The sequence below is a fragment of the Anastrepha ludens genome, chromosome 2 (genome assembly GCF_028408465.1).
Source record: "Anastrepha ludens isolate Willacy chromosome 2, idAnaLude1.1, whole genome shotgun sequence".
In the NCBI taxonomy this organism is placed as follows: domain Eukaryota; kingdom Metazoa; phylum Arthropoda; class Insecta; order Diptera; family Tephritidae; genus Anastrepha; species Anastrepha ludens.
In genome coordinates, this window is record NC_071498.1 from 99048833 (window position 1) to 99074948 (window position 26116).

At 37.5% G+C, this 26116-nt stretch overlaps 1 protein-coding gene across 1 annotated transcript in view; it reads left to right on the forward strand.

Moving 5' to 3' along the window:
- Positions 1-26116, forward strand: part of LOC128854888 (homeobox protein homothorax) — a 304609-nt gene that overhangs the window by 150234 nt on the left and 128259 nt on the right. The window contains exon 3 of the mRNA XM_054089344.1: positions 4275-4370. Within this exon, the coding sequence (XP_053945319.1) occupies positions 4275-4370 (96 nt within the window). The remainder of the gene's footprint in view (positions 1-4274; positions 4371-26116) is intronic.

Genomic DNA, 26116 nt, shown 5'->3' on the forward strand with positions numbered 1-26116 from the left:
GTTTGAGCTGTTGCTCGTTGCTTGTTGTTGTTGTTATTGTTGACGATGTTACGCTTTGAAATTCCCATTGTCTTTATGGCAATTGCAGCTAATAAAGTAAATTATTATTAGCGCTTCATTGCCTGGCATGGCTTTGTTTAGCTGCTTGCCTCCCTGCCTATCACAAGTATTATGTATTTCTTATTTGGTAGCAACAATTTAGCTGCTTACAATTTTTTATACACATTAAAAAAAATTTTTTTTGTCACCTTATCTGCTGTGGTGGCTATAACATTGACAAAAATTGCATATTAAGACAGTTAGCTGGGCGTTACTTGGAGTGGTGCATGTAGTAAGAGTTTTTGTATGTGGATATGTGCAGCTGTGCGGAGTTGTGACACCCAAAATGTCTGAAAATGTTTGAATTGGTAATTTTAAAAAGTTAATGGAAATATGAAATTTTTATTAATGACTTTTTGTGATACGCTAGGGAATTGCTGAATGTTGTTTGGCGGCAAAGAAATTTTCTGTTCGAATGTCCTTTCTTGCTTTAATGCATTTAAAAAAATCCACCTTAGTTATTTAGTGCATGTGGAAGTAATATGAAGTATATTTTCGGATTTTATTTCATTAATGAAAATTTATTGTATTTTTATGCAAAATTGCTTAAACAGACCGCGCGGACTGCTGCGGCCCCAGAAGTTAGGTCATTGCCATTTTGTGCCATGGACGATTACGATTAAACGCTCATTTTTGTTACCAGCACAAGGAACTACTTTTTTTGGTTCGTTTGAAAATTGGGTGTGCATGAAATTTGTCCAAGCGCTACGATTAAAGTCCAGATATAGAACGCTAGCACTGTAGTCTACATTTGTCAGCTAACTTTTTTTTAGAAACAATCAGTGTATATAAATACATAGATAAGTCGTGATTCTTCTCCTTTTTTAAATGTGTGTACACGTATATGCGTATCTATTATCTAAAATGGCTTTGTTGAGCTAATACGACCACTACCATTATCGCCCACATGTATTAACAGCTGATTTCTTCTATCAACTGAGCTGTCAAACGCTTGTGCAAAAATTTAATAAAAAGTGTGTTGATCACAAAAACAATTTTTACACGAAAATTACACCTAGCAACAGGGTGATTTTTTTTAATGATAACGAAGATGAGGTAGAAATTGCAAAAACAAAAAAAACAACACCCTACAAAGTGGAATAAGAAAATTATAATAAATTGAATGGGCGAAAAGAAAAGCTAACAATTTTAACAAGCTAATTCTACATTTAAGCGTATATGTACAATGTTTTCTGTTATTTTAAAAATACATTGAAAATCAGAATTAGCTAAATAATTTTAATGCACACTTCTAATGTCAACTAAGCCATTTTCATTCAATAGGAATTTTGCCACACTCTTTCCATCTAAAAAAGAATGGAATAAGGGATTCTCTCTCAACAACTTCGATACCACAGTCTATACAGTTGGCAGTAAAATGGATTGTGGTGTTGGAGCTGGTATATATTCTCATAGACTTGGAATTGAAAAATCTGTGCGTCTCCCTAATACCAGCAGCGTCTTCCAAGCGGAAGTACTAGCAATTGGGGAAGCCTGTAGGTTACTAATCGCAGATTTCTCTTTTAAGGGCAATATCGCTATTCTTTCGGATAGCCAAGCCGCAATCCAGGCGCTGGACGCGACTATAACAACCTCTAAAGTGGTGGAGCAAAGTAGGAAAAGCGTCACCAACTTGAGTGAAAACCATAGAGTAACCTTAATTTGGGTCCCGGGACACCGGAATATAGAAGGTAACGAAAAAGCTGATGAACTGGCAAGAGGGGGATCTGCCATGAATAGTGCTCTTGCAGTACCAGTATTCACTCCACCAGGTGCGGTCAAGAATGCAATTTCCCTAAAATACCGTCGAATTGCAGATTGTAGATGGAGAGACCAGACGAAATGCAAAATTAGCAGAACGTTATGGCCCACCTACAACCTCAAGCAATCGTTGACATTAATAAACATGAAACGACGGGACACCTGTAGACTTACGGCAGTCATAACTGGCTTCTGGTCTATCGGAGAACAAGCCGCCAAAATGGGCATCCCTCACAATACATACTGTCACAGTTGTAAACAACCGGAGAAAAAGGAAACAATCTTCCATTTCCTCTGTGAATGCCCTGCCCTATGGAAGGACAGAATGTTAACCCTGGGCAAACCGCTGTTCGAGAGTCTCGAGCAACTGTCTGGCTTAGACGTGAACAACCTAATAAGGTTCCTAAACCGCACAGACTGGATATAGTCCTGCTGCAAATAACTATTAAACAATTTGGTAACGAGGATGTGGCAACAAAATGGTGCGGAAGCGCTAGTTGGATTCAGGATGAATCACCACTCTAACCAACCAACCAACCAAGCCATTTTCAAACAATTCTGATAGCACGGCCATTAAAAAGCGTCGACGCCTTGGAGGTGCTTCACTATTCACTTATTGTCAGAGGGCTGATGTTTTCTCTATCACAAAGACAGGTGTCGATAAATTTCTATTCAAAGATTTCTTACATAAATACACTTAGCAATTAGATAGTAGGCAAACATTTGATTGAAAAGAATTAATTCTTTCAGTGTTTTTTGTTTTTGACATTTTTTTGCAAAGAGAGTTCGCTTTTTATAAACTTAAGTGTTTTTTCCAAAAGCAATATTTTTGTGTGATTTTCGTTCAAGCGTGCATTTAATTAAAACAAACAAAAAATATTATAAATCAATGAAAAGTCACAGAGCGCGCAAAGTTAATGCTGAATGTGTGTTTTTTGTTTTTTGAAAGTGTGATTTTATAGTTTTGAAAATGTGATTTTTTGATAACATTTTTATTAAGTTATAAAGCCAAATTTATGGGGGTGCGCTGGCGCTCTCTCGCAATCGCTTGATTACAGCCGTGTCCGCTAGCGGCAAATACTGTACATACTCGTATGCATGACTTGCGCAACTTAGCAGTCAAAATAATAGGAAAAACACATTATAAAAAAATACATATACATATGTGTGTACCTATAGAAGGTGGCGCGAAATTGATGGTTAAATTTTGTTTTTGAATAACTTTTTTACTAAATTAAAAACTGATTTTGACTGATGGGAATCTTTCTTTTGACCTCTATTGCTTGTTTGTTTGTATACTCCAGCAATCTAGTTTACAAATGTCAAACGTCATTTGCAAAAATTGAAATGAAAAGAATGATTAATTTTGCGCCACCATGCAAACCTTTTGTTAGGTTTTTGGCCGCACATTTCCTCCTATTTGTGGCATGCATCTTGATGTTTTATTATATTATATTTAAATTAAGTATCCTCTACAAAAGAGGACTTAAATAAAGAACTACTGCACATAACTATGACACACTGGTAGCGAAATTGCTCAAATCACATGCCGATTTCTACCTCTACCTCTATAAAATTTGTCACTAAACAAATATTTCATTTTATTGAAACCCTATGTGGGTATGTTTGTATACACTTGTATTCCATATCGACCAAATACTATTATCAAAGACGAAATAAAACATAAATATTGTTAAAAATCCACGCAAGCCTTGTTCTTAAGCTTCATTTAATACCTATAAAATCTGTATGCCTTAGAGCTGTCAAAAATAGCTACAAGCGCAGCAAAATAATGTGGTGTGTACCAAAAACTAATATCTATAAGAAATTCCCAACCCATTGCTCAAGTATAATATCATAATATGTATGTACACATGCACATATGTAGACACAGGTATGTAGCGAGTAGGTAATGAAGGCGCGTAGAATGAAATGTTAAGCCCGCTGCTTTAATGTTAAGTTGACAAGTGTTACAAATTTGCTATTTTTCTTGGTAGTTTTCCATCATTTCACTTCAATAAATTTCTGAAAATATTTACTCGTATATATGTATAAATTGTGAATATGTATCCGTATCTAAATGTACATATATATGTCAGACTTTGTGACATTTTTTTTTCCATAGCGCCTGCTTGTTTGGTCAAAATTCGCTTTTGGGTGCTGCAACTCCTGCCATACTTACCTCTTCCTTTGAAAACACAATATTTTTTATTATTATTTTTAAAGATTCACTTTTTCTCTTTTTTCTTGATTATTTTTTATTTAACCTGTTTTCTTTCATATGCACAAATATTTCAGTTTTAATTCATTTATTTATATTTTTTTATTTAATTTTTTTCATTTTGTTTTAATAATATTATCATTTTGTTGTACCATACTAATGAACGGCTTCTCTGTTTCTAAAAAATTTTTAGGTCGATGGTGTCGAAGAGAATGGTCATCACCTGCCGATGCTAGAAATGCAGATCCCTCAAGGCGGTTATACTCCTCAGTCTTCCTCGGCAGTCCTGGTAAGTAAAATAAAAATACCCAAAAAACCCATCTGGTACTTACACCTCACAGAAGTTTGTATTAAAGTTAAAAGGAAATGCCTTGCTTAATACTAAATACTTTTATGCAAATTATTCTACTGATCTCTTTATAGGGATTATCATTTTTAGCTTAAACTGAGAGTATATATTTTGAAACTTCAAACACAAATATTGTCGAAAACAGCTTTCGAACATTTTTGAGTTCTAAGTTTTTTCAATTTCGGTGCCCGCCGTAGCCGAATAGGTAGGTGCGGGAATACCAATCCGTAGTGCATAGGCTCGAAACCACAGACTTCAAAACAAAAGAAGGTAAACGTTTTTTCTAATAAGCGGTTGCTACTCCGCAGGTAATGGCAAACCTCCGGGTGTATTTCTTCCATTCGTGGAACAGCATTAAGACTTAGGCAAGCACCCAGTAAAAGGCATAAGCGCGCATAATATATATGCATACCAACATATACATATATAGTGCAGTGAAAGTAGGGCTGAGGCATATAATGAACCTCCACAACTCAAGTAAATCCAATGAAGTTCTCAAGTACGAGTATGTCGATTACATTGAGGTGTATGTATACCTATATATAATTGGCGCGTAAACCCTTTTTGGGTATTTGGCCGAGCCCCTCCTCCTATTTGTGGTGTGCGTCTTGATGTTGTTACACAAATGGAGGAACTTACAGTTTCAAGCCGACTGCTTTTATGAGGAGCTTTTTCATGGCAGAAATACACTTGGAGGTTTGCCATTGCCTGCCGAGGGGCGACCGCTATTAGAAAAATGTTTTTCTTAATTTTGCTGTTTCACCGAGATTCGAACCAAAGTTCTCTCTGTGAATTCCGAATGATAGTCACGCACCAACCTATTCTACTACGGCGGCCGCCATGTATGAACCTTGAAAAATAACCACAAGTTATCTGTGATTGCATCTCTTTAATGAGTTCAGATATATGGCTAAATCTCTTGATACTGAGCGCACAATAAGTGAAGTCCAGCGTTAGACACACAACACCTCCTAATCATTACCGAGTGCAACATTGGCTAATTTTCTGAAGGTCTCTTCGATTGCGGTAGGAGGGAGTGCTAGAAAGTCGCTGGTGAAAGAAAACTGAGTTACTATTTTCTCACTCAAATTCTAAAATAAGTGATTCTAGGAGCAATTGTACACAACAGAAAAGTTTTTGTAGCCGGTGCCCTTAATGCCACTTAGAAATTTGGCATAGCTTCTGAGGGCCTACCACTATGTAATTAAAAAAGCATTTGATGGGTTACTTCCGCAGTGGATGCCGAACGCACAGTTCACCCAGCTACATGTCGAAATTGGTACCGGGAATCAAAACTTATCTTTTACATGGAGGAAATTGCTCGGAAATAAACGGGAAGTAAGTGTAGAACGACGCTAAAGGCGGCAGTGGGGCAAGTTCTACACGCCCCAGTAATTCCAATAAATACAGGTTGTCCTCTGCACACTCTCTAATTAAGCGATGTTAATGATGTTCCGAAAAGCTACCCACCAAACTAGGCAACCAGAGGTAAAAATTGGCAGAACCATTAAGTTGTAGATCTACGTTGCTTGAAACCACATTTTTTACTGAAAATAAATTTGCAGGAGTAGAAGACTATACTGATCCTTTTAACTCGATTTTCGATGTGTAGCTTCGAATGGAGTTTGGGGTCAAGTGTTACACCAAGATGCTTGACTTCCGACGAGAACGTAAGATACTAGTTGTTTAATCTGGGAAATTTAAAAGGTGGAGGTTTGTATTTTGTGGTGAATAGCCGAAGCAATGACTGACGGGAAGGGCCCTGAAACCAGTAGGATGAAGTCATTGGCGCTTGCAAACAAAAATTGTCAAAAATCAACGCGATTTTCGGGACTTTCACACTATCTCTGTTATACTAAAATTTAATAGGTTTTAAATCGACATACCCGAAAATTTTCTAAAAATTCTGATTAAAGAGTTAAAAATTTTGTTACTTTTTGTAAATTTTGTGCAAGGCTTGGAACTTTGCCTTATACGTTTTTTATTAAACATTTTTTATAAAAAATTATAGAAAAAAAAGTTTTGTATAAAAAATATTGGGAATATTGCTAAAAGCTCAAGTGGCGTGAATTATGTGAGCCATATGGTATATCTTAGGTATGTGTATGTATCTTAAATAATATTCGTTAGGCAATGTAATAATAAAATATTATTAACAACAAGTAGCTAAATATTTAAGTAAATAGTATTGATTTGGCATCATAGTCATAAATATTTGCTGAAGTAAATGTCTCTTCGAATACGAAGCCTGAACTTTTTGCAAACTATCGAGAGTATTAGATTGAAGTTGCAGCGTGAGGAGGACACAGTATCGGGGCTCTACGGCAAAGAAACGACTACAACAAAAATTACCTAAAAGCAATATTCAAGCAAAAGCTCCAAAGTGAATTTTAGAAGCGACCAGGAAAATATACGCAAAAACCAATTCAGTACCAGCTTTAGATATTTTATTGTACGAGTAGATTGGAGATGCTATGCAGAGCTCAAGTGTAAATAGAATAGACAAGTAAAGCACACGAAGTGAATAAACGAACAAAAAGCAACCAAAAAAAATAAAAAGGGGAAAATATGGAAGGCCTGGGGCCAGAGGTACATGAATGAAAGTATGATGTACTCATATGTTGTAATGTGTAGATGCAAAGAATAGACGATAGATGGATGAAGAGACGCAGATGTTTAGATGGATAGCTGACTTTACCAACGTAGGCAGGATGTTGAAGGAAGAGCGATTCACTTGCGATAGACACTGGATAATGTAGAGAGGTTGAATTTCTGATGCAAAACTTCAAAACCATACAAAAGATGATGCATTTCCAAACGTCCGGGTATTCGGCGTACATTTTCAATGAATGTGGCTGATGAGAGTCACTCTAAATTGCGTATTCCAAGGAAACAGGTAGTAGATACATACATATATTGAGGAGTAATAAGCACAAGACTTCGAGCAATGAACAAAGAATGTAACGGCAATCGAGTGCCGTTGATATCACAGCCACAGCCACAGTCACTGCCTCCGCCGCTGCCTCTGTCTCTGCTACAATCGGAGCCATAACCACTGACAACGCTAACCGATACTGATGCAGATGCTGATGCTGAGGATAATGATGAAGTCGGTAGACCAGTCAGCTAGAGAGCCTCAAGCTATGCCAAGCTATTCAAAGGCACTCTATCCCAGCTGCCACATGCCACATGCATACCTACTATGGCAAGTTAACGCATCATTTTGCAGCCTTGCAGGCTACAGAACAAAAGCAAAACGAGTTGTGATGGAGTTAAGAGAAGCAAGCGCACTATTGGCGCTGTTTTCTAAGGCTGTGTGGTGAGCTTGATGTTATTGCTTGTGATGTTGGAGATGTGCTAGTGGTTATGGTGTTGGCGGTGGTAGCGGTGGTAGCGGCGGGAAATGAGCTTCTCAAACACATTTGTGGTATGCATGTCGCAGACGTTGTAGAACAGTTGATAGAACATGCCCGGCTTCCTAGCTGCCGCATTACCAGCTTCGTTGGTCTTACCGACTTCAATGGCCTCAATGGATCTATCTTGCTGTTGTTTGGCTTGCTAGTTGGTTGGCTGGCGCGAAATGGCTGCCCCACAGCTTACGCGCATGTGGAGTACGTACGAGTACTAACTTAGTATGTGGCGGCAGCGCCAGTTGCCACATGTGGCAGGCTTGTAACCGAGTAAGTAAGTAAGTAGTAGATACATCAAACAGCGAATGGTACAGCAGTGGAAGGTTGAACGATTGTCGATGGATGGTTGGCTAGCAAGGTAGGCAGCTAAGTCAGTATAGTGGAATTTCGGAAGGGGATGTAGGCGGTGGTACTTCGCTCGGCAGCAATATTAGTGCCATAGATGCGATAGTAGATATGTTGCCACAAGTGTTTGTTAGTGTGTGTGTGGCAAGTGCGTGCACAATCGCAGGTAATGAACGTTGTTGGGCAACGATGGCTACTAAGGCGAAGGCCGGGAGTAGTCAGCAGGTTGGCAGGCGGAAATTGCATTGTTGAATGATATTTACGCGCCGCATAACGCAAAAGTTAAGGTCGGAAAAAAGCAGTAACCAAAGCAAGCAAGCAACAGACAAGCCAGACAACGCAGCCAAGCATACTGAGCAAGACAGGGTGGGTTAGACGTGGCAGCGGCCAGTCAATGCAGGCAGCGCTAGTCACTCAACTATGAAGCAATGATGAGATGGGCGATACGCACTGACATACAAACTGCAAACAAATATTTTGTAGGTATGTAATTTTTTTTTTGTTTTTCGTGCGCATGCAACTCTAACCGTAGTTCTGTGGTGCAACTTCTTTTTCATTGTGATGCGCCATCATACTTCACATTCTTCAGCTTAGAGAGCAGCTCTGTCTTTGAATTAGCCGTATTTGTGTTTTTTTCCATTAGCGGATTCGACGCTTCTGTGAACGTATTTTTTCAGCTATGCGCTTTAGCTTTAGTCTCAGTTTTAGAATTTGAATTATTTACCACACAAGCGCGTGAGTGTTGCAGCAAAGTATGCCCCTTATACGCAGATTCACTCTGAGCCGCTCAAAAAAGTACTTTTGTGCTTGGACGACTTGGCCAAGGCTACTGCTGCTGGCTGGCTGACTTGCGGTGGCGGGGTGCCATTGGTTGCGCCATAGTCGGTGACTTCAACTTTAGCTTCTTCTGACGCCATTAAAAGTTTTTTTTTTCTCTTTTGGGCGTTGGTGTTCGCTGGCTCATGCATGCGTCCTTACAAAAAGAAAAATGTGTGTATGTTTGCATTTAGTTGTAACATCATCATTGGCGCATTTTGACTTTTATGGAACGACGTCCGATCGGTCGCGTTCATCTGTGAACTTAAGCGTTGTCGTAAGTCTGTATTTATGTCGATTTTGTCGCTGATGCGACGTTAATGGAAATCGCACACTAGCACACAATCACGTACGTACAAGCATATATTGCGGCGTGCTTCTGTCTATATCGCCATAGTTCACGTTGTGGTGAGTCAAAAGGCTAGATATTTATGATGTGCCGCGGATTTGAAAACGAAATGGGTTTATAGTGAAAGAGGGCTGCGAGAAAATACCTACAAGCATTATTTCGCAAACTTGACATATTTTATAATTTTGTGGAAAAGAGCTTAAAAACAAGGTAGTAATAAAATTTAATCGTTTCACACCAGAACAACGCTTCCAAATTGTGGAAATTTTCTTTGATTGAAAAAAAAAAATAGATCTCTCGCGAAGTTTTGAAGAAGACGCCGAAAGTTGCCGTCGTTATCAAGTTGTTGCCCTTTGTCCTTCGAATACGTGGGAAATTTTAAAGGGTCTTGGCTTACGTGCCCATAAAATGCAGCTCAAGCGGGTTTTGAGCCAAATGACCAGCGTTTGCGACGCATTTTTAGTGATCAAGCTTGTTCAGATTTATTGAAAAAATCAAGTCAAAGTCCTGGGCTTTGTATAAAATTCGCAAAAATGTGACTAATTTTAAAAAAGTGCCATCAAAACTTTTTAATCACAATTTGATTTTTAAAACTTTATTTTTGCTAACGATGCTCAGCTTTTTTTCCATAAAAAGCATGTAGTCGGAAAACTTTTATATGAAACAAAATGCTCAACGATGCTCATGTGGGGAAAAAAATTATCTCGCTTTTGAAATTAAAAGGCTGAAAGAGTAAAAAAAATAATAAAAAGGCATATTTTTACATGTTCTCCTAATTTTTATTCTATTAAAATTATTTTTTTTGAAATTTATAAAAGAAAAAAATTGTTTTTAGAGTGCCGCAGGGATATGTTTTCTCTAATTTTATTCCAGATTCATATTCTTATAGCTCTTCGCTATGCTATAAAAAAAACATGTTTAATATTTTTTGTTCCGTGAAGAGCTTACGGATAACTAGGCTTTGATTAAAATTTCTAATATTAAATTAGTTAACTTAAGTGGCTCTCTGGTGGCAAACAGTTTATGTTATAGGAAGATTTCGGTTCATCTATGTTTTGGTAAATTACCTTTATAACAATTCCAAACCCGTCAACTTTGCAGACAACGATTTTTTTGATTCTTGCCCATTATGGCCTCCAAACAAAATTCAGCACTATGGAAAAATACAATTCTAGGATGCTGCATTTTTAATTATCTGGCGGCTCTTCTTCTTCTTAATTGACGCGATAACCGCTTACGCGATTTTGGCCGAGTTTAACAAAGCGCGTCGTTTCTTGGACACACCAAGTGAGGCAAAGTCCTTTTCCACCTGATCTTTCCAACGCAGAGGAGGCCTTCCTCTTCCTCCATTCGGACGACGTGACCCAGCCTACGTAGCCGTTGGATCTTTATTCGCTGCGCTATATCTATGTCGTCGTAAAGCTCATACAGCTCATCGTTCCATCGAGGTCCAAAAATCTTACGCAGAATCTGGCGGCTAGTAACTTTATATTTAGACATAATCTCATAGAATTCAAAAACCGCTGAAATCTAATAGATATGAAAATCTAATTGTCCCCAAATATTCCTACTTGTCCTCATCGAAGCTGTTCTTCATTAATGGTGTGGGCTCTGGAATTCAATTCATCAAGTTGCCAAGACTACATTGGGTAGGAGTACTTATAAAAGGATAACACACGATTACTTTAACTCTGTATAATGAATGTAGTTATGATTGAACTGTTATTATTACACTGTCTTTCTCATTTCTACTACTAAACCAAATCTTGTGTGTTTACTCTAAGTTTTATTTTTAAATATACATAAATATATAGATCAATAGATTTTATTTTTGTCACAAAAATGCTTTGCGCAAAAGCTAGGTCACAAAACTGGCAGCCCAACATCAACACGCACTTCACTCCACTCTTGAAGCGGACGCCCGGTCTGAGGCCTAATAAAGCATGTGCTTTTTGAATCTATACAAGTGTGTATATACTTATCTCTCTCTACCCTAGATGCCGCTGTGTTCAATTTACTTACTCCAGTTCTTCTTAGAAATACGAAAGTTAGTTTTGCATAAAATATTACCGTCGACACTTATGTCCACCAAAGTGATTACAAACTATTAAGAATTCATTAGAAAGCTGCATATCGTAATCAAGAGCGCAACACTATGCCTGCAGCAGCAACAATCGTGTCAATAAAGTGATTGGTATGACAATACACCAGCAATAACGAACTAAGAAAAAATATAAAATAAGAAACCAATATCGCGGAAATAGTTTCGTTTAGCGCAAATCCACAAACGACAATAAAGAGTATTGTCTGGACCTCTATATATATATTTTTGCATATACTTATATATGTACACAAAAGCATATACATAAATATACAGCATACAAGTATCTCAGCCTCACTGACACCCGCTTCACTTTCCGATTTGTCCCACTCTCCTCTACTCTACTCTACTTCAAAACGCTCTTATTGCCTAATACGCTGTTGTTATTTTTCTTATGCTTTTTGCTGCTGTTGGGCAATTCGTTAAAGTCAATTTGCAAATCATTTTTCCATTGAAAGCCAATTCGAGCGCGACCACAATCAGCACCGTTGCGTCTCGGCCTTCCATGCGCCGCACTAAGCCAACTTAGCTCTAAAATCCACGCTGCAGTCTACCGAGCGACAAAGGAATGAGGAATCAAATGAATGCTTTCAGATCAATACGAAATTTGGTTGAGGAGATGAGGTAAAATGGGGGGAAAAAAATCATCAAGAAATGTTCAAAAATGCCAGACTTTGTGCGCGATATGGAAATTTGCGCGACTTCAACATATTTGCGCATGCGGCAACTGCTGTAAACCATTTGCTTTTTTTTATAAACTTCTGATATTTCTTGCGCTTTTACTCTTCTCCTTTACTTGTTGCCTTTTGTTAGCTCGATTCGGCTTGGCATTACCAAGAAATTGTTGCTGAAAGCCAAAATGAGCGGTGTTGCAAATGAGTTGTGGTGGGGTGGGGAGAAAGAAGTTGTTGCTTGATGGTTTGTCGCTGATGGCCTTGGCGCGGTGGTAACAAAAAACAAAAAAAAAGCACACAGCTACAAAGACAACACTTCAAAAGTAACGATTTTCTTTGAAATACACACTTCTGCGTCAATAAAGTTAAATCGCGTTTTTGACCGCGGCACTGAGTCTAGTGCGAATGAATTGGACGTCGGTTAAGCTGGCTTTGCCGCTTCATCTAGGTACCTTTACTGTAGCATTATGGCATTGTGGCATGTACTTGCATTAAGTGCCAATGCTGCAGGGCTGTACTCATGTCTCATTCCAAATTGGCGCTTTTACTCCATTTCGTATATTTCTGATACATGAATTGTGTCTACTCAAATGGTGCTTTCGCTTGAAAACAATGGTGTGTAGACAATGTAGTCTTCTAACTCTAACTATTCGTAACGAGAAGATGCTCGTGGATCATCTGACAATTCGTAGATCCGTCCGCTATACTGCTTCCGACGCCCTTACTAGAACCACATTCGCTCATAGTAACTTCTATTCATCTAATTCCCTCATCGATCTAACGTTTCATTTTGCCGACAGCCTGTCCGACGTCTCTGCCATCCGTCTGTTCAGCTTTTAATCTAAATTTACTGTCTGCGACTATCAATTTACCGCTACGATTTTCAAACTCACTGTCTTCACCAGCATACTAAGTATGTTTTATTTTTTCTCCCCGACGTCCGATCTTGATCACTTCTCGAACGTGGTGTAATAACACTAAATTGTTGCTGATTATCCTTTTGGCGGTTTCGCTCGATCCATCGATACAACGATCTGCCTGTCTAACCAACAACCACTCCAGTCAAGCATTCTATGTTTGCCGCAATTGGCCCAAAATAAGAAGAAATAAACGTAACGATTTTTACCGTTCTTACGCGATTTTCTCGCCAATCTTTATATGCAACATTTCCACTCGCCTCTCGTCCTTTCACATCCTCTGCCTATCGAGCTTCTTCTCGATCGTTAGCCTTTTGCACCGCCAGTTCGCTCGTTTGCATATTGAAAGCATCTAGTGGCTGCAGGTCGTCGTCGTTGGTGCATGCGCAGCCGCATTAGCAAACGTTGTTGCAGCATGCCACAAGATGCCTCCATTGTGCGCGTCTTCTTTTATTGTTGTGTGCTTAGAGTTTTTGCTGTTTTTATGTTATTTTTTTTCTCCTTTGGCGCTTTTTGCCAAGTCATTTGCTGCTTCATCGCTGTTTCGTATATGGAAAATGGCGTTACGGCCGCTGCGCAGCCGCCTGAGTAAAAACACCAAAAACAGCAAACTTTGCATGCCTCCTATGTGCCAGTTGGTACCGCTGCTGCATGCCACTTGCATGTAAAACTATTTTGCATGCCGCGCTGTCTGGCTGCCAGTGTGCTTACATGTATGCAGTTGCTATACTTACAATACGGCATTTTTCTTTAGTGTTTCTGATATTTTTTTGCTGTTTTCTGTTTTTTTTTGTGTATTCTAGCTTTGTTTCTTTCGGGTTCTTTGGTTGAATTTGAATGAAATCAAGCAAAAATCAAAGCACTTCTACCGCCTGTACTGACATGCTTTTGCAAAAGGAAACACTCACACACACAAACCTACATCTGTAAGTATATAGATGTGCGAGTATGTATGCTATGCTGCATGATTCAAGCATCTGGGTGCCTTCTAGCTTGACTGCCATGTATGTATGTATGCGTGTACATACGTATGGATTTGATGCAACTTGAACGGCACTTATCATTGCGCGTTGCGATTGTGTTTAGCGAATCACTTACCAGGAAAATCTGAATGCGATTGCTTTGAGAATGCAAAATCAGACATATGTAGATACGTGTAAAGGCATGTACATACATACACACATTTACATACCGGCAGATGCACGTATGCACAAACGAATGCATTTAAGCTCGTACTTAGCGATTCAAAGCGTTGCGCGCGCGTGTACCGCTTCAGTGATCAGTCTCAGCAGCATCAAACAAAGCGGCAAAGACCTTAGATTTCCACTGTTTACTGACTCACATATTTTACTGATATTCTAAGCTAAGTGATGCTTTGTTGTTTTAAATTTTTTTTATTTTACTTTAGTTATAGTTTTTTTTTCAACGGCATTCAGTTTTGCTATAGTGTCGAAATGAAATGCTTCAGTTGCTCGCTATTTTGTTGCTTTGTCGGCAAAATGCCGCCATTGCAACGCAGCAAAAAATAAGTATACCCACAAATGCTGTCCCACACATGAGCGAGAAAGTAAAACAAAGCAATTCGTTTAGCAAAATGTCCTTCCAGCATAATTGTATGTATCTACGAGTATATAATAAAATCGTGCTCTTGTTAGCAAACTTGCTGCGAAATTGATTGACACCGATAAAGTCAACGTTCACACTTGTTAAGTCAATATAGCCGCAATAGGCGCCCCTCAACACTGCACTCACCACAAGTTTCATCCTTTCTGCGTCGATATGTAAGAGACTATTCTCTGATATGTTTAGCTGCGTACCTCGCCGATTGTTTCTACCTCACAATGCCTCCATATGGTCGGCATGCGGAAATACGCTTTTCACCGGCAAAAGCTGAATTGCAATAAATTCGAATTAATTTAAATTTAAGCAATTATTTTTTCTTAGTTGCATACACAAACACACACGAGTACAAGCAATGCAATTCATTCCATTGTCTCAATTAATGTGATGTGTGGCTTGTCTGCCGCCCACTTGTTTTGTGCTGAAATGTAAAATGGCAAAATTTTTGGCGTTTCCTACCACGGCTGTTTTTAAATTAGCTGTTCACGCATATGCATATGCATACTATGTAAATATGTAGGTGTGTATGTGTGTGTATATAATTTTTTCTTGTTTGCGAAATTTCAATATCACTTAGCTTTTTTCTTTTCAAGTTCTTGAATGCTGCAATACAACAGCCAACGCCAACGGCTATCATTTCCGTTCAGTAATGAGTTTTTGAATTCCTTAACCTGTGTGCAGCTGAGAAAAAATTGGATTTGTTTTCAACTGATCCATGAGCATTGGGTTAAATTTGATTGCCTTAAGATTAGTTATGTAACTAAAGAGTGAAGAAAAGAATTGATATTGCCCAAAAATAGGCTTCATTTGGCAGCAAAGTTGCTCGATTGCCGTGCTAGACTGCATCCAATCAGTCCAATCGTGCATGTTGAAACACACCTGAAGGCAGGCGTAAAGTCTTCCAAGTTTATTTCTTTTACACTAAATCTGGGAAAAAGGAAGAATTTTGCAAATTTTAGTTAGTAGCAAATCTTATTTTGTTTGAAGTCCACACAAGTCTCACGAATACAATGCGCATTGAATTCATTTCAAACTAAATTGAAAATATAGACTGTTCACAGTCTATTTCAAAATTGTTTTCTTTTTTGTTTTTGTATTTGTATATATCTCAACAGACGCTCAAAAACGGGCTAATCCCAAAACTCCATTATTTTATCTTTTATTTTATCCTCATCAAGTATATTATAAACCTTCTGAAAGCTTTTGTAAAAATTCAGCTGTATGTATGTCTGTATGTATGCATGTATCATTATAAAAGCACGTATGTAGGTAGAGCCGAATACAAAGCAAAACGGTATTACATTTCAAGTCAATATTACTCATTTAGCTGAAGATTAATGTCGGGCAATTAAGTTGCACATGCTCAGAGTGGAGATGGCGAAGATAAGAAATACGAGTACAAGCGAGATAATTTTTCGTGCGAGGAGCACGGTTTAGACGAAAAAATCCCATTCCTGCAAATGCGAAATTCGCTGAATCCAAAGTTTTTGTAATTTACATAAATGTGTACTTTGGTGAAAAATAATTTCATTAAATTCATAAAAATTACAAATTTAATAAATATAAGAAAAGCAAAAACTACGTTTACTATACAATTCTTATAATTTTTTTATTTATTTAATATATATTTTTAATACCTGTTTCGACAAATTTTAGCAATATCATTCAAAGTCAAAGAAGATTTAGAGTTTGAATATTTGCTAAATTTCAGTTTCGAGATGCTCATCACTTTTCACCACCTCCTCGTCTGACTGAAATTCGCTCTTTATCCAGTATAGTGTCTTACCATGTATTACAAGCAGATCCTATTATTTTGCCAAATAGCAAAGGAGATCAATAGGTGTTAGTGCAATGATCCCCCGGCGGGGAGGAAACAAAAGGTGGCGAAATACGCGAACCACTAAGCCGCTCTCAGTGAATTTGACAGAATCAGCTGGTTTGCTGAAATAATAATTGAATATTTGTATTATTTTATTGTTGTCCTGCCTTTAACTCTTAGTCTTATTTCCGAGCGAATTTCCCCTACAACGCCCTTGTTTTACATTTAATTGCATTAATGTTACGTCACAGTTAGAAATAAAGGGTGGCTAAGTTTCCAAGGCCGGTATTGATTTTGAATAAAATAGAATTTTTTAAAGAAATTATTGTCATTTCTTTTTATTATGATAATATTGGTATAGCTCAATCACATATGAAGCAAAATATCGGCCTAATAGCCGCAGCGGCCTCGGCGGCACACGCCCATCCGATGGTCCAAATTTTCGATGACGCTGAGGCATAATTGAGGTTCTATGCCGTTAATGTGCCGAATTATCTCATCATTTAGCTCTTGAATTGTTGCTGGCTTATCGACGTACACCTTTTCTTTCAAATAACCCCAAAGAAAGAAGTCCAACGGTGTCGTTGACGTTTAGGTGTGGTTCACATTCAAGATCGGCGCTTGAAATTTAACCACCCTTTACTATCGGAATCTTGTAATTTATATTGTAATTATTGATTGAACCTTCTTTTCATTAGTTTAAAATCAAAGTTGCCTTGTTATATTCCAAATGAATGCCATAGCACATCCGAAATTGGTCTTTTCGAGAAAATCGATCTTAAACAGGATCCTTAGAACGAAATTTAATCCAAATATTGCCAGCTCAACCGCAGCGCAGTTGGTAAGGCATTCCTGTGAGCCAAACAGCGTTTCATATTCATGGCGAAACCAATTTGTTCGAATATCTGTTACACTCCAAGAATGATAGAACCCAAGCATATGTAGTTGTGAAAACAACTTTAGCTGCTACATCATAGGTGAGTTGCAGAGAAAGACGTGGATAAAATGAAAACAAAATGCTTTAAGTGAGGAGGTGGGCATAATTAAAAGTGGAATTGTACTGGTCAGCTCAAATTAATTGAGATTGTGTTGACTGTATCGGGTGTTTTTAGCGGCATGGGAACTACCAATATCGATAACTATGGCTTGTCAGCAGAGAATGGCAAGGTTAGATTAGGTTATCCTGGTTGGCAATAAGCCACGCATAGACCTTTTGGTCCCTAGCGATACCAGATGGAGACCGCAGAGAATGGAAAACTTTGTTAATATTTTTGCTCAGTAAGATTTCGAAAGTCATCATAAATTGTTTAAAACCAGAGCAACGTTTCCAAATTGTGGAAATTTACTTTGAAAAAATAAATTAGTTCGCGAAGTTCATAGAGCGAAGTATTGAGGAAAACGCTGAAATGTCGGTTCGGCGTTGTTCCTAACTTGTTGGTATTTGCCTTTCGACTTAGTGGAAAATTTTACGCAAGGATCTTGGCTTTCGTGCCTATAAAACACAACTCGTGCAAGAATTGAATCCAATAGTTTGCGTCGCATTTTTCTGATTGGGATCATTTAGATTTATTATTAGGATTTATTGGAAAAAGTAGTCAAAAACTGAACTGATCGAATATACCATGTAACTCGTAGCAGTGCCGGACATATGGCGGATATCATATTCAAAAACTTAAACTGCGTGCAATTATATATATATATATATATATGCCGAGGGGCAACCGCTATTAAAAAAAACTTTTTCTTAATTTTTGGTGTTTCACCGAGATTTGACAACCTACGTTCTCTCTATGAATTCCGAATGGTAGTCACGCATGAACGCATTCGGGTACGGCAACCGCGTGCAATTACCTTATAAAAATAAAACAAATTCATTCCAACAGTATTTCTGTTTTGTAATATCATTTTAAGTTCTTAAGCTCTTAAAAGAAACAACCTTTATAAAAAAAACAGCACATCCATATATGTGAATATTGCTTCGTTGCCATCTGAATAAAGGCAGATTGGAATGGCTAAGAATACATGTGTAAGCAAACCGCTGACGTCTCACTTACTCGTAATACGAGGGTGTTGATGGTTGCTGTAGATATATTCCGGAAGAAAGTTTAAACAAGTTCTGGATACTTTGTAAAAGAGGAAGGCAGAGATCCCATAACGAGAAAGACACCCGACTCTCTTTCCATTCTGCTCACATAGTTAAGGGCATATCCCTACATATACTGTCTTTTCCCAATTTTATTATATCGTTCAATAGTAGATGTCAAGTTGATATCAGTCACACTGGTTTCTCGAAAGCCTTTGGTACTGTTACGTTGATTCTTCCAACAGTTGCTGTTTTCTATTTATGACGTCATTGTTGGTCTCATTGATTACCGGAAGCTACTTTAGGTGAAAAGCTTCAATGCTACGCAACGCACTGACGTTGAATCACCACCTATTCCATGTCAGGCTAATTAAAGCTAATTATCATGCAATGGGGCCGCAAGAGCCCTCACTAAATTCAATGGAATATTTAGTAGATATCCTTGATTTAGATTTTGCTTTCCTGTAATCTGGAGCATTAACTCAATGCTTGATTCTTTGCCATAATTTCTTAGTCACTTAGTTCACTTAGTCATAAATTCTTAAGGTATTTTCCCTTCTCGTACTCTTGTCGCATTTATTCTGCCCTGCATCAGGGCTGTAAGAGTTTCGTGTTCTTTTCTGATCCAGCGAATGTGTGGCATTTTCAAAGAGGGTGGTTTTTGATTATCTCTTTGTACACAAGTTCGTCATAATAGTTCTGCGGCAATATTAATTTTTAGAGGAAAATAAAAGTGCATCGTTTTATTTTTTAATATTTTATATATTTTGTGGAAGTCTTGAACTTGTCGCGTTCTATTCTCTTTTGAAACACGCAACTTTTTCACAATATACGTGACAATATTTTCGTAATGTGAGCATCTAATGAGGTGACATTTTTTTCATGAAAAGAAAGCACAAATAGTTAGTCTGTAAGGTTTGATATAATGAAAGACTAAGAAAATGAAACAATAATATGATAAAAATTGGGCTGCTAATGTGGAGTATATTAGATATATGCAGTTTTAAAGAATATACTACGTGCAGCAAGTAGTAAATAAAATCTTAAAAAAAAATTAGTTGGCAATCGACTTTCTCACACATTTGTATGGTCCGTTAATGGAGCCGCATTGGCCCAACCCATTTTCAAGGCTGTCGCGCGGCTGCAATGACCTTCCAACAGAGCACAAAATATGTATGCAAACACATCATATGCATATGTATATGTGAATAAAAAGTCGCTGAGACAATATAACAACAATAATGTGACCAATAACACCAACACAAACACTCCATTGCTACTGAAACAGACTACCGCTTGATTCGATTTGAGCAACGCTAAAACAGCAACATTCGCAAATAATCAAAATAAGCAGAGAAATTACACAAAATAAAAGAAAACACAATAAGTATCAACAAATTTCGCTACCACTCCAAATGCGCGCGACGCGGCTATTGTCACCAAACCAATTTTGCATACCAATTTTTTGCCAAAGCGAATTGCGCCGATGCAGTGCGCATTTTAAATTTGAGGCATGCAACGGACGCGCTGCAATCGTGGTAGCAGCAGTCAAACAAACAAACAAACAACCAACTCAAACGGCCGACCAAGCGGCAGTAGTTTGTGACCATATAAATGTTTTTATAATCAATTAACAAAACAATAAACGTTTGTTGCGTTGCCAGACACGTATTTCATTTGAGTATCTAGAATATTAAAATGGGATCAACTGACAGCGCAGACTTTTCGGTCATTTAAATGCGACGAAGTGTATCGCAAGAGCATGAAAAGACAGAAAAAAAAAATAAAAGAAAAAAATAGGTGATGGAAAAGGTAGAAAAAGAAAAATGCATGAACCTGAAGAAGACACTCAAGTGACGCGAGCAACTCAGTCGTCTGCAAATTGAAAGAACTTCGGTGAAAAGTCCAAAGCGCGCAAGATGACAGCAACAGCGACAGCGCGGCGACGGCAATGTGATTACGTCTCGCGCACTTTGACAACTCGGAATAAAACGTTAGTGGAATGCTTAAGAACATTGTTTACATTTTTCTGATAAACAGTGAAATCAAAATCCTCGAAACTGTTTAAAATGCTGCGCGACTGTGGCTAAATCCCAGCGCAGTACAATGGGAAGGGTGGCGTGCAGCCGGGTACGGCAGAGCGGTACTTAAATTGTCGCTATACGTAACCGCGGTTGGTGAACGCCAAGTAAAAGATGGCGTTGCGGTGATTGCAAAGTCGCCAACTTGCTCACACTACCCTACACTAGGAGTCAGTAAGCAATTTCAAAGATTTCTGCAACCAAATAATGCAGTTTTCTTTAGTTTTAGTTTTTATTTTGTTTGTTTTTTTTCGCGCTAAAAATAAAGTGCGAAGGTGCGAATGAGCGCTTAAGCTTGTAAATGCAAGGTAACTGGCTTTTTTCAACTATATGTATTTTTGTGTGAGTGTGTGTGTGTTTGTCAATCTTGCGAGTTGGGTGCGATCAATCGATGGCCTTTAGCTATCACCGCCACCGCCACCGCCTCCGGCTCTGCCACTGCCGCTTAAGGCGATTATTTATGAACTCTTCGGTCGGCCAAGTGTCAACTGAATTGACTGCATTTGGCGCAAGCGGACTAGGCTAGGACGTGAAAGAGTCGACGATGAAGTGAAATGAAATGAAGCCTTAAAGCATGAAATGAAGTACGGCATCTACGCTGCGAACTGTTGTCTCAACAACATGTATCAATGCGTGTTCGAACAGCAGCAACAGCGCACCACAACAAATCTACACAATGCACTTACAAGCAAAAGCGACAGCGATCAGGAATGACAGTGCAGCGAGCGGCGAGCGGCAAGCGACAAGCGCGCAAATGAATGAAACGAGCTTATGGAGACAACAAGAAAAAAAAACAAAAATTAAGCAACACAAAGATGAATAAAATGTTTAAAAAATAGCTGCCTCAAAGCGTGTATTTATATACGTATGTATGTGTGGCATACATATATTTCTTAAAGTCCCTAAAAAGGCGGAAATAAACAAAAAGTGAATTTTTTTTTCATTAATTTCGAAGATCACTGCGCGATCAACCAAAAGCATCCAACTCAACAAAACTTTCAGCTTAACTCCTTACGCACAGACTTCGCATTGCACTGTGTGCTGCTGGTGATATCCCCCAGTGATTTTAAGGTGTGTTGCAGGTATTTGCAGTCAACATTTTCTACAATGCAGTGGCTACATTTATTTTTACTTATTCGCGTTTATTTTTTTTTTGTTTGTTTGTGATTATTCTTATTTTCATTTTGCTTAATTTCGTTTTATTTTTAATTCTATCTTATTTTGTTTTGTATTTATTATTTTATTTTTAAACTTTTTTCTCTCTACTTGATCAGCGTTTTTATGCCGCATGCCTTTGGCGGATCACATTTCATTGAAGCGCAAAATTATTATACTTAGTTGTGCGGTGCGGATTTTTGCCGCAGAGCTGCCGCTGATCGCTCACCAGGGACAAATGGTTATGGCTTTAGAGCAACGATCAGCACAACGCGATCAATGTGATCTGCGCGCATTTCAAGACAGTATTTAAAGAAAATATATTGCAAAAAGGGCGAACACGTTTTGTAGACATACTTTTAAAAAAATATTTTTATTGCTTAAAGCTAAATTTATGTGACAAGCTTTGGCCCGCACTGAGGGAGTTATACACTTTGAGGTGTCTTGGCGACACTTCGATTACAAAAGCAAAAATAAAAAATAAAAATTAAAAGAATTTTATTCTTAAAATTACAAAAAAAGGAAAAATTGAAGTACTCAAGTAGCATACTAAGCCTTTTTGCCACAAAAAGTCAGGGATATACCTTGGCTATCATTGAAAATGAATATTATCTGGTAAATTAAATTAACTAAGTTAATTATTGTGTTCCAATATTTAAAAGGAAAAAGGGTTTGATTTCACACTCTCTTTGTCATGTGCCATGACTGAGTACTTATTTTAATTTTTACTTGTTTAATTTTAATAATTTGTGAAACAAAACCAAGACGCACGCCACAAATAAGAGGAAGAGTACGGCCCAATAGCCAAAAAGCGTTTAAGCGTCAATTATTTATACCTATAAAATTTTAATAATTCTTCTATGAAAAAACATTTAATTTTCCTATAAAACACATATAAATTCAATTTTCAAACTTTGTGCAATTTAAAAAAAATATACAAATTTTCGTCAAGCTTTAGCTTTTTAATCAAAATCTTTAGAAAAAAGTTTTATAGCACAGTCAATTTTGGGATAACAAAAATCGCGTTGATTTTTGTTTCTTTTTTTTTTGTTTTTTGCAGTTTTACGCATTTACTCCATATTAAAAAAAAAATCAATAATTAACGCGGTTTTCGAGCCACTTCAAAAATGAATTTTATTATACTAAAATTAAATTCTGCATGCCAGAAGTTCTTCTGAAAATTCTAATTAAAAAGCTTGAAATTTTGATTATATTTTTTAATTTTTTTATTTTATTTGCACACAGTTTGCTACTTAATTTATACTTTAATTTATAGAATGAATTATATTTTCATACAAAAATTATTAAAATTAAATGAGAAACAAATAAATTATCGAAACTTGTCAATAAGTTCCTGTACTATATTTATTTAACGCTGTGTATCTGGCCTTATGGCCTTGTGGACTTTGAGAAGGCTCTCGTTAGGCTGCGACATCAAAATATCTGGGACGCCCTTAAACAACAGGAGCCTTAGATATAAAATCTCTAGTATTATTTAATACCAATACTTGAAACTCAAATGCCGAGTGCTACACGACGGCGACCGCTCCGAGCCTATTGAATCTGTGGCTGGTGTCAAACAAGGGTGTATACTATCACCTCTTCTATTTTTAATAGCCATTGACGACGTTCTAAACATGGCTCTCGATACCAGCTAAGGCAGGGTAATTCTCGAGAATCCTATGAGTATGGAGCATTTAGACGACCTTGACTACGCCGATGACATCGCACTCTTATCGCGGAATAGCGGACACATTGGGAGCAAACTTAATGACCTAAGCTGCCAAGCCAAAAACGTTGGACTACGAATTAATATCGTGGAAACTAAGCCCATGGAAATCAACACTTTTCTACAAAACGGGTTCACAATTTATGGGAAACCCATTGATAATCTTAATAAGCTTCACCTATCTAAGAAGCCAAATCACCCTGGACGGTGGAGTAAAAGACGATATCGGTGCGAGAATCAAAAAAAAGCCAAAGCAGCTTTTGCAATCCTCAAAGAGGTCTGGTTTTCCATACAGCTGACAACGCGTACTAAACTACGAACTTTTCATTCGAATTGTTAAATCCGTCCTACTAAATGCCCGTGAAACGTGGTTGGTGTCCGTATCTGCACCGCTGAAGTTGCAGACATTTGCGAACCAATGGCTAAGAACAATTCTCCGTGTCTGGTGGCCCAACAATTGAACAACTTCTCAATCGAAGCACACAAAAACCAATTGACATTGAAATATTAGAACGCAAATGGAATTGATTTGGCCATACGTTGCGCAAGCCAGCGACCGTCGTAAGTAGAATGGCATTGGACTGAAATTTACAAGGATTCGGCCACAAGAACGCCCTAAAGGATCTTGGCGACGTAGCTTAACGAAGAATTTATGGAAGAAATGGAACTAGTCTCTTTCATGGACCTAAATTAAGACGAAACAGAGAGGTATACAACATTGGGAAACATTTGTTCCGGCACTATGCGCCCAAAGACGGGGCGATAGCAACTAATAATAATATAAAAATCCAGCCTTATACATTTTATTTATGTATTTATTTATTTTATTTATAATTGCATGGCGCGCTGCTCTAATTAATGTTTCCCAAAAGGCCGAAGGAAACAACTTTTTCAACCAATTTTCCCATACCCACCTTAGATAGCCTGCGACAATAGTTCTAAGAAATTCGCAACAGTTTAAATAAAAATTCTAAATTTTTGTATCCAATATGTCTGTTAATTCGCTCATTTCTCACTCAATTGAAATGGCAGAAGCATAAAATGTATTCAGGTTTTATTGATTTGTTTATGACGAATCGCAATATGCCACAAAAAATGTGCAGAGGCCAACACGCCTGCGAACCTTTGATTGACTCAACAAAACCAAAAAACAAAAAAAAAAACGAACATAATAATAAAAAAAAACATCTGTGATGAACCTTTTTAACGCCCCGAGGTTTATTAAAGCAAAAACCTTTAATTTACTTATAGTATTTAATTTTTTTCATACCCAAAACATTTAAAACCGCTTGCAGTTTGCTGGCGTGATTTATGTGCTACGCAAGTTTTTGATTTTTGTTTTATTTATTTTAAAATTTTGGTTAACTCACTAGCATTTTTTCGTTTTGCTGCCACATTCTTAACATTTCGCGCCTCGGTGGCACAACTTTTACTGGGCTTTGACTTATTTATTTCACTTCAGCCGCTGTCTAACACATCCTCGTTCATTGAAGGGCACTATAGACAATCCAACCGAGTCTGATTTTCATTCATTCATTCACTCATTCATTTGCACATTCATTCATACACTTATGCTCCTCATCCATACACTCACACACAACTCATTCCGCACGAATTTGATTGATGGCAAAGCATATATTTCATTTTCATTCGCTAATAATACCAACAGACAAAACATTATGGTCACACAGCGATACAAGTATAAAATATTGCAGCTTTAAAAAAACAAAAATATTAATTCAAACCCTAAAATACACTGACACTCCAAAACAAATCACGGCTTTGGTTGGCTTAGCGTTGTTGTTTTAGATTTAAACTATTTATTTGGTTTTGTTTGGGCGCGACTTAAGTTGTTGCATGGTTATTATTAAAAAAGGGAAAAAATGAAAAAAATATATCTATATAAGCAGACAGACTGACCTTTGCTTAGTTTTAAAATGAAATATTATGATCTTCAATATTTTTGATGAATTTTTGATGACACCACAAAAGCAAAAGAGTTTAAGAGTCCTAAAACTGGTTTGTCGCATCTGAAAATATGATTTCTATTTTTTATAAGCAAAAAGTAATCAAGCGAGTGACAATCATTTTGTGGAAGATATTGGAGGCATAACGATTCAATCAATTTCACGCATAAGTTATAAAAAAAGTTATTTAAAAGAAAAACACGAAAAAATAACGGAACATTTAAATGAAATGCTATAATATTACCATGTAGCAAATATTGCAAAAAAGTATCGAGACCAATTATTAATCTGGAAAAAGCATCGTGTAAAGAAGCTGCTTTGTTTTGGAAAAAATGCATCGATTATTTACTGCAAGGGAAGGTATCGAAGAATCACTAACCGTTGCTGGTGTGCCATTGCCTCTTGCATCTTTCCAATATTATTTGTTTTAACACCGGAGTTGTAAGTTGGCCACTACTCCTACGAATAACACACAGATATCACAGGCCGACAAAATTTAACCAACATTCAGACCCAGAAACCAGACTATATATTTCCGAAGGTTTATGATGCGCTGAATCCAAATCTGGCCTCAGAATTGCTCTATTAGTTTGAGTTTTCGAGATATCATAACCTAAAAG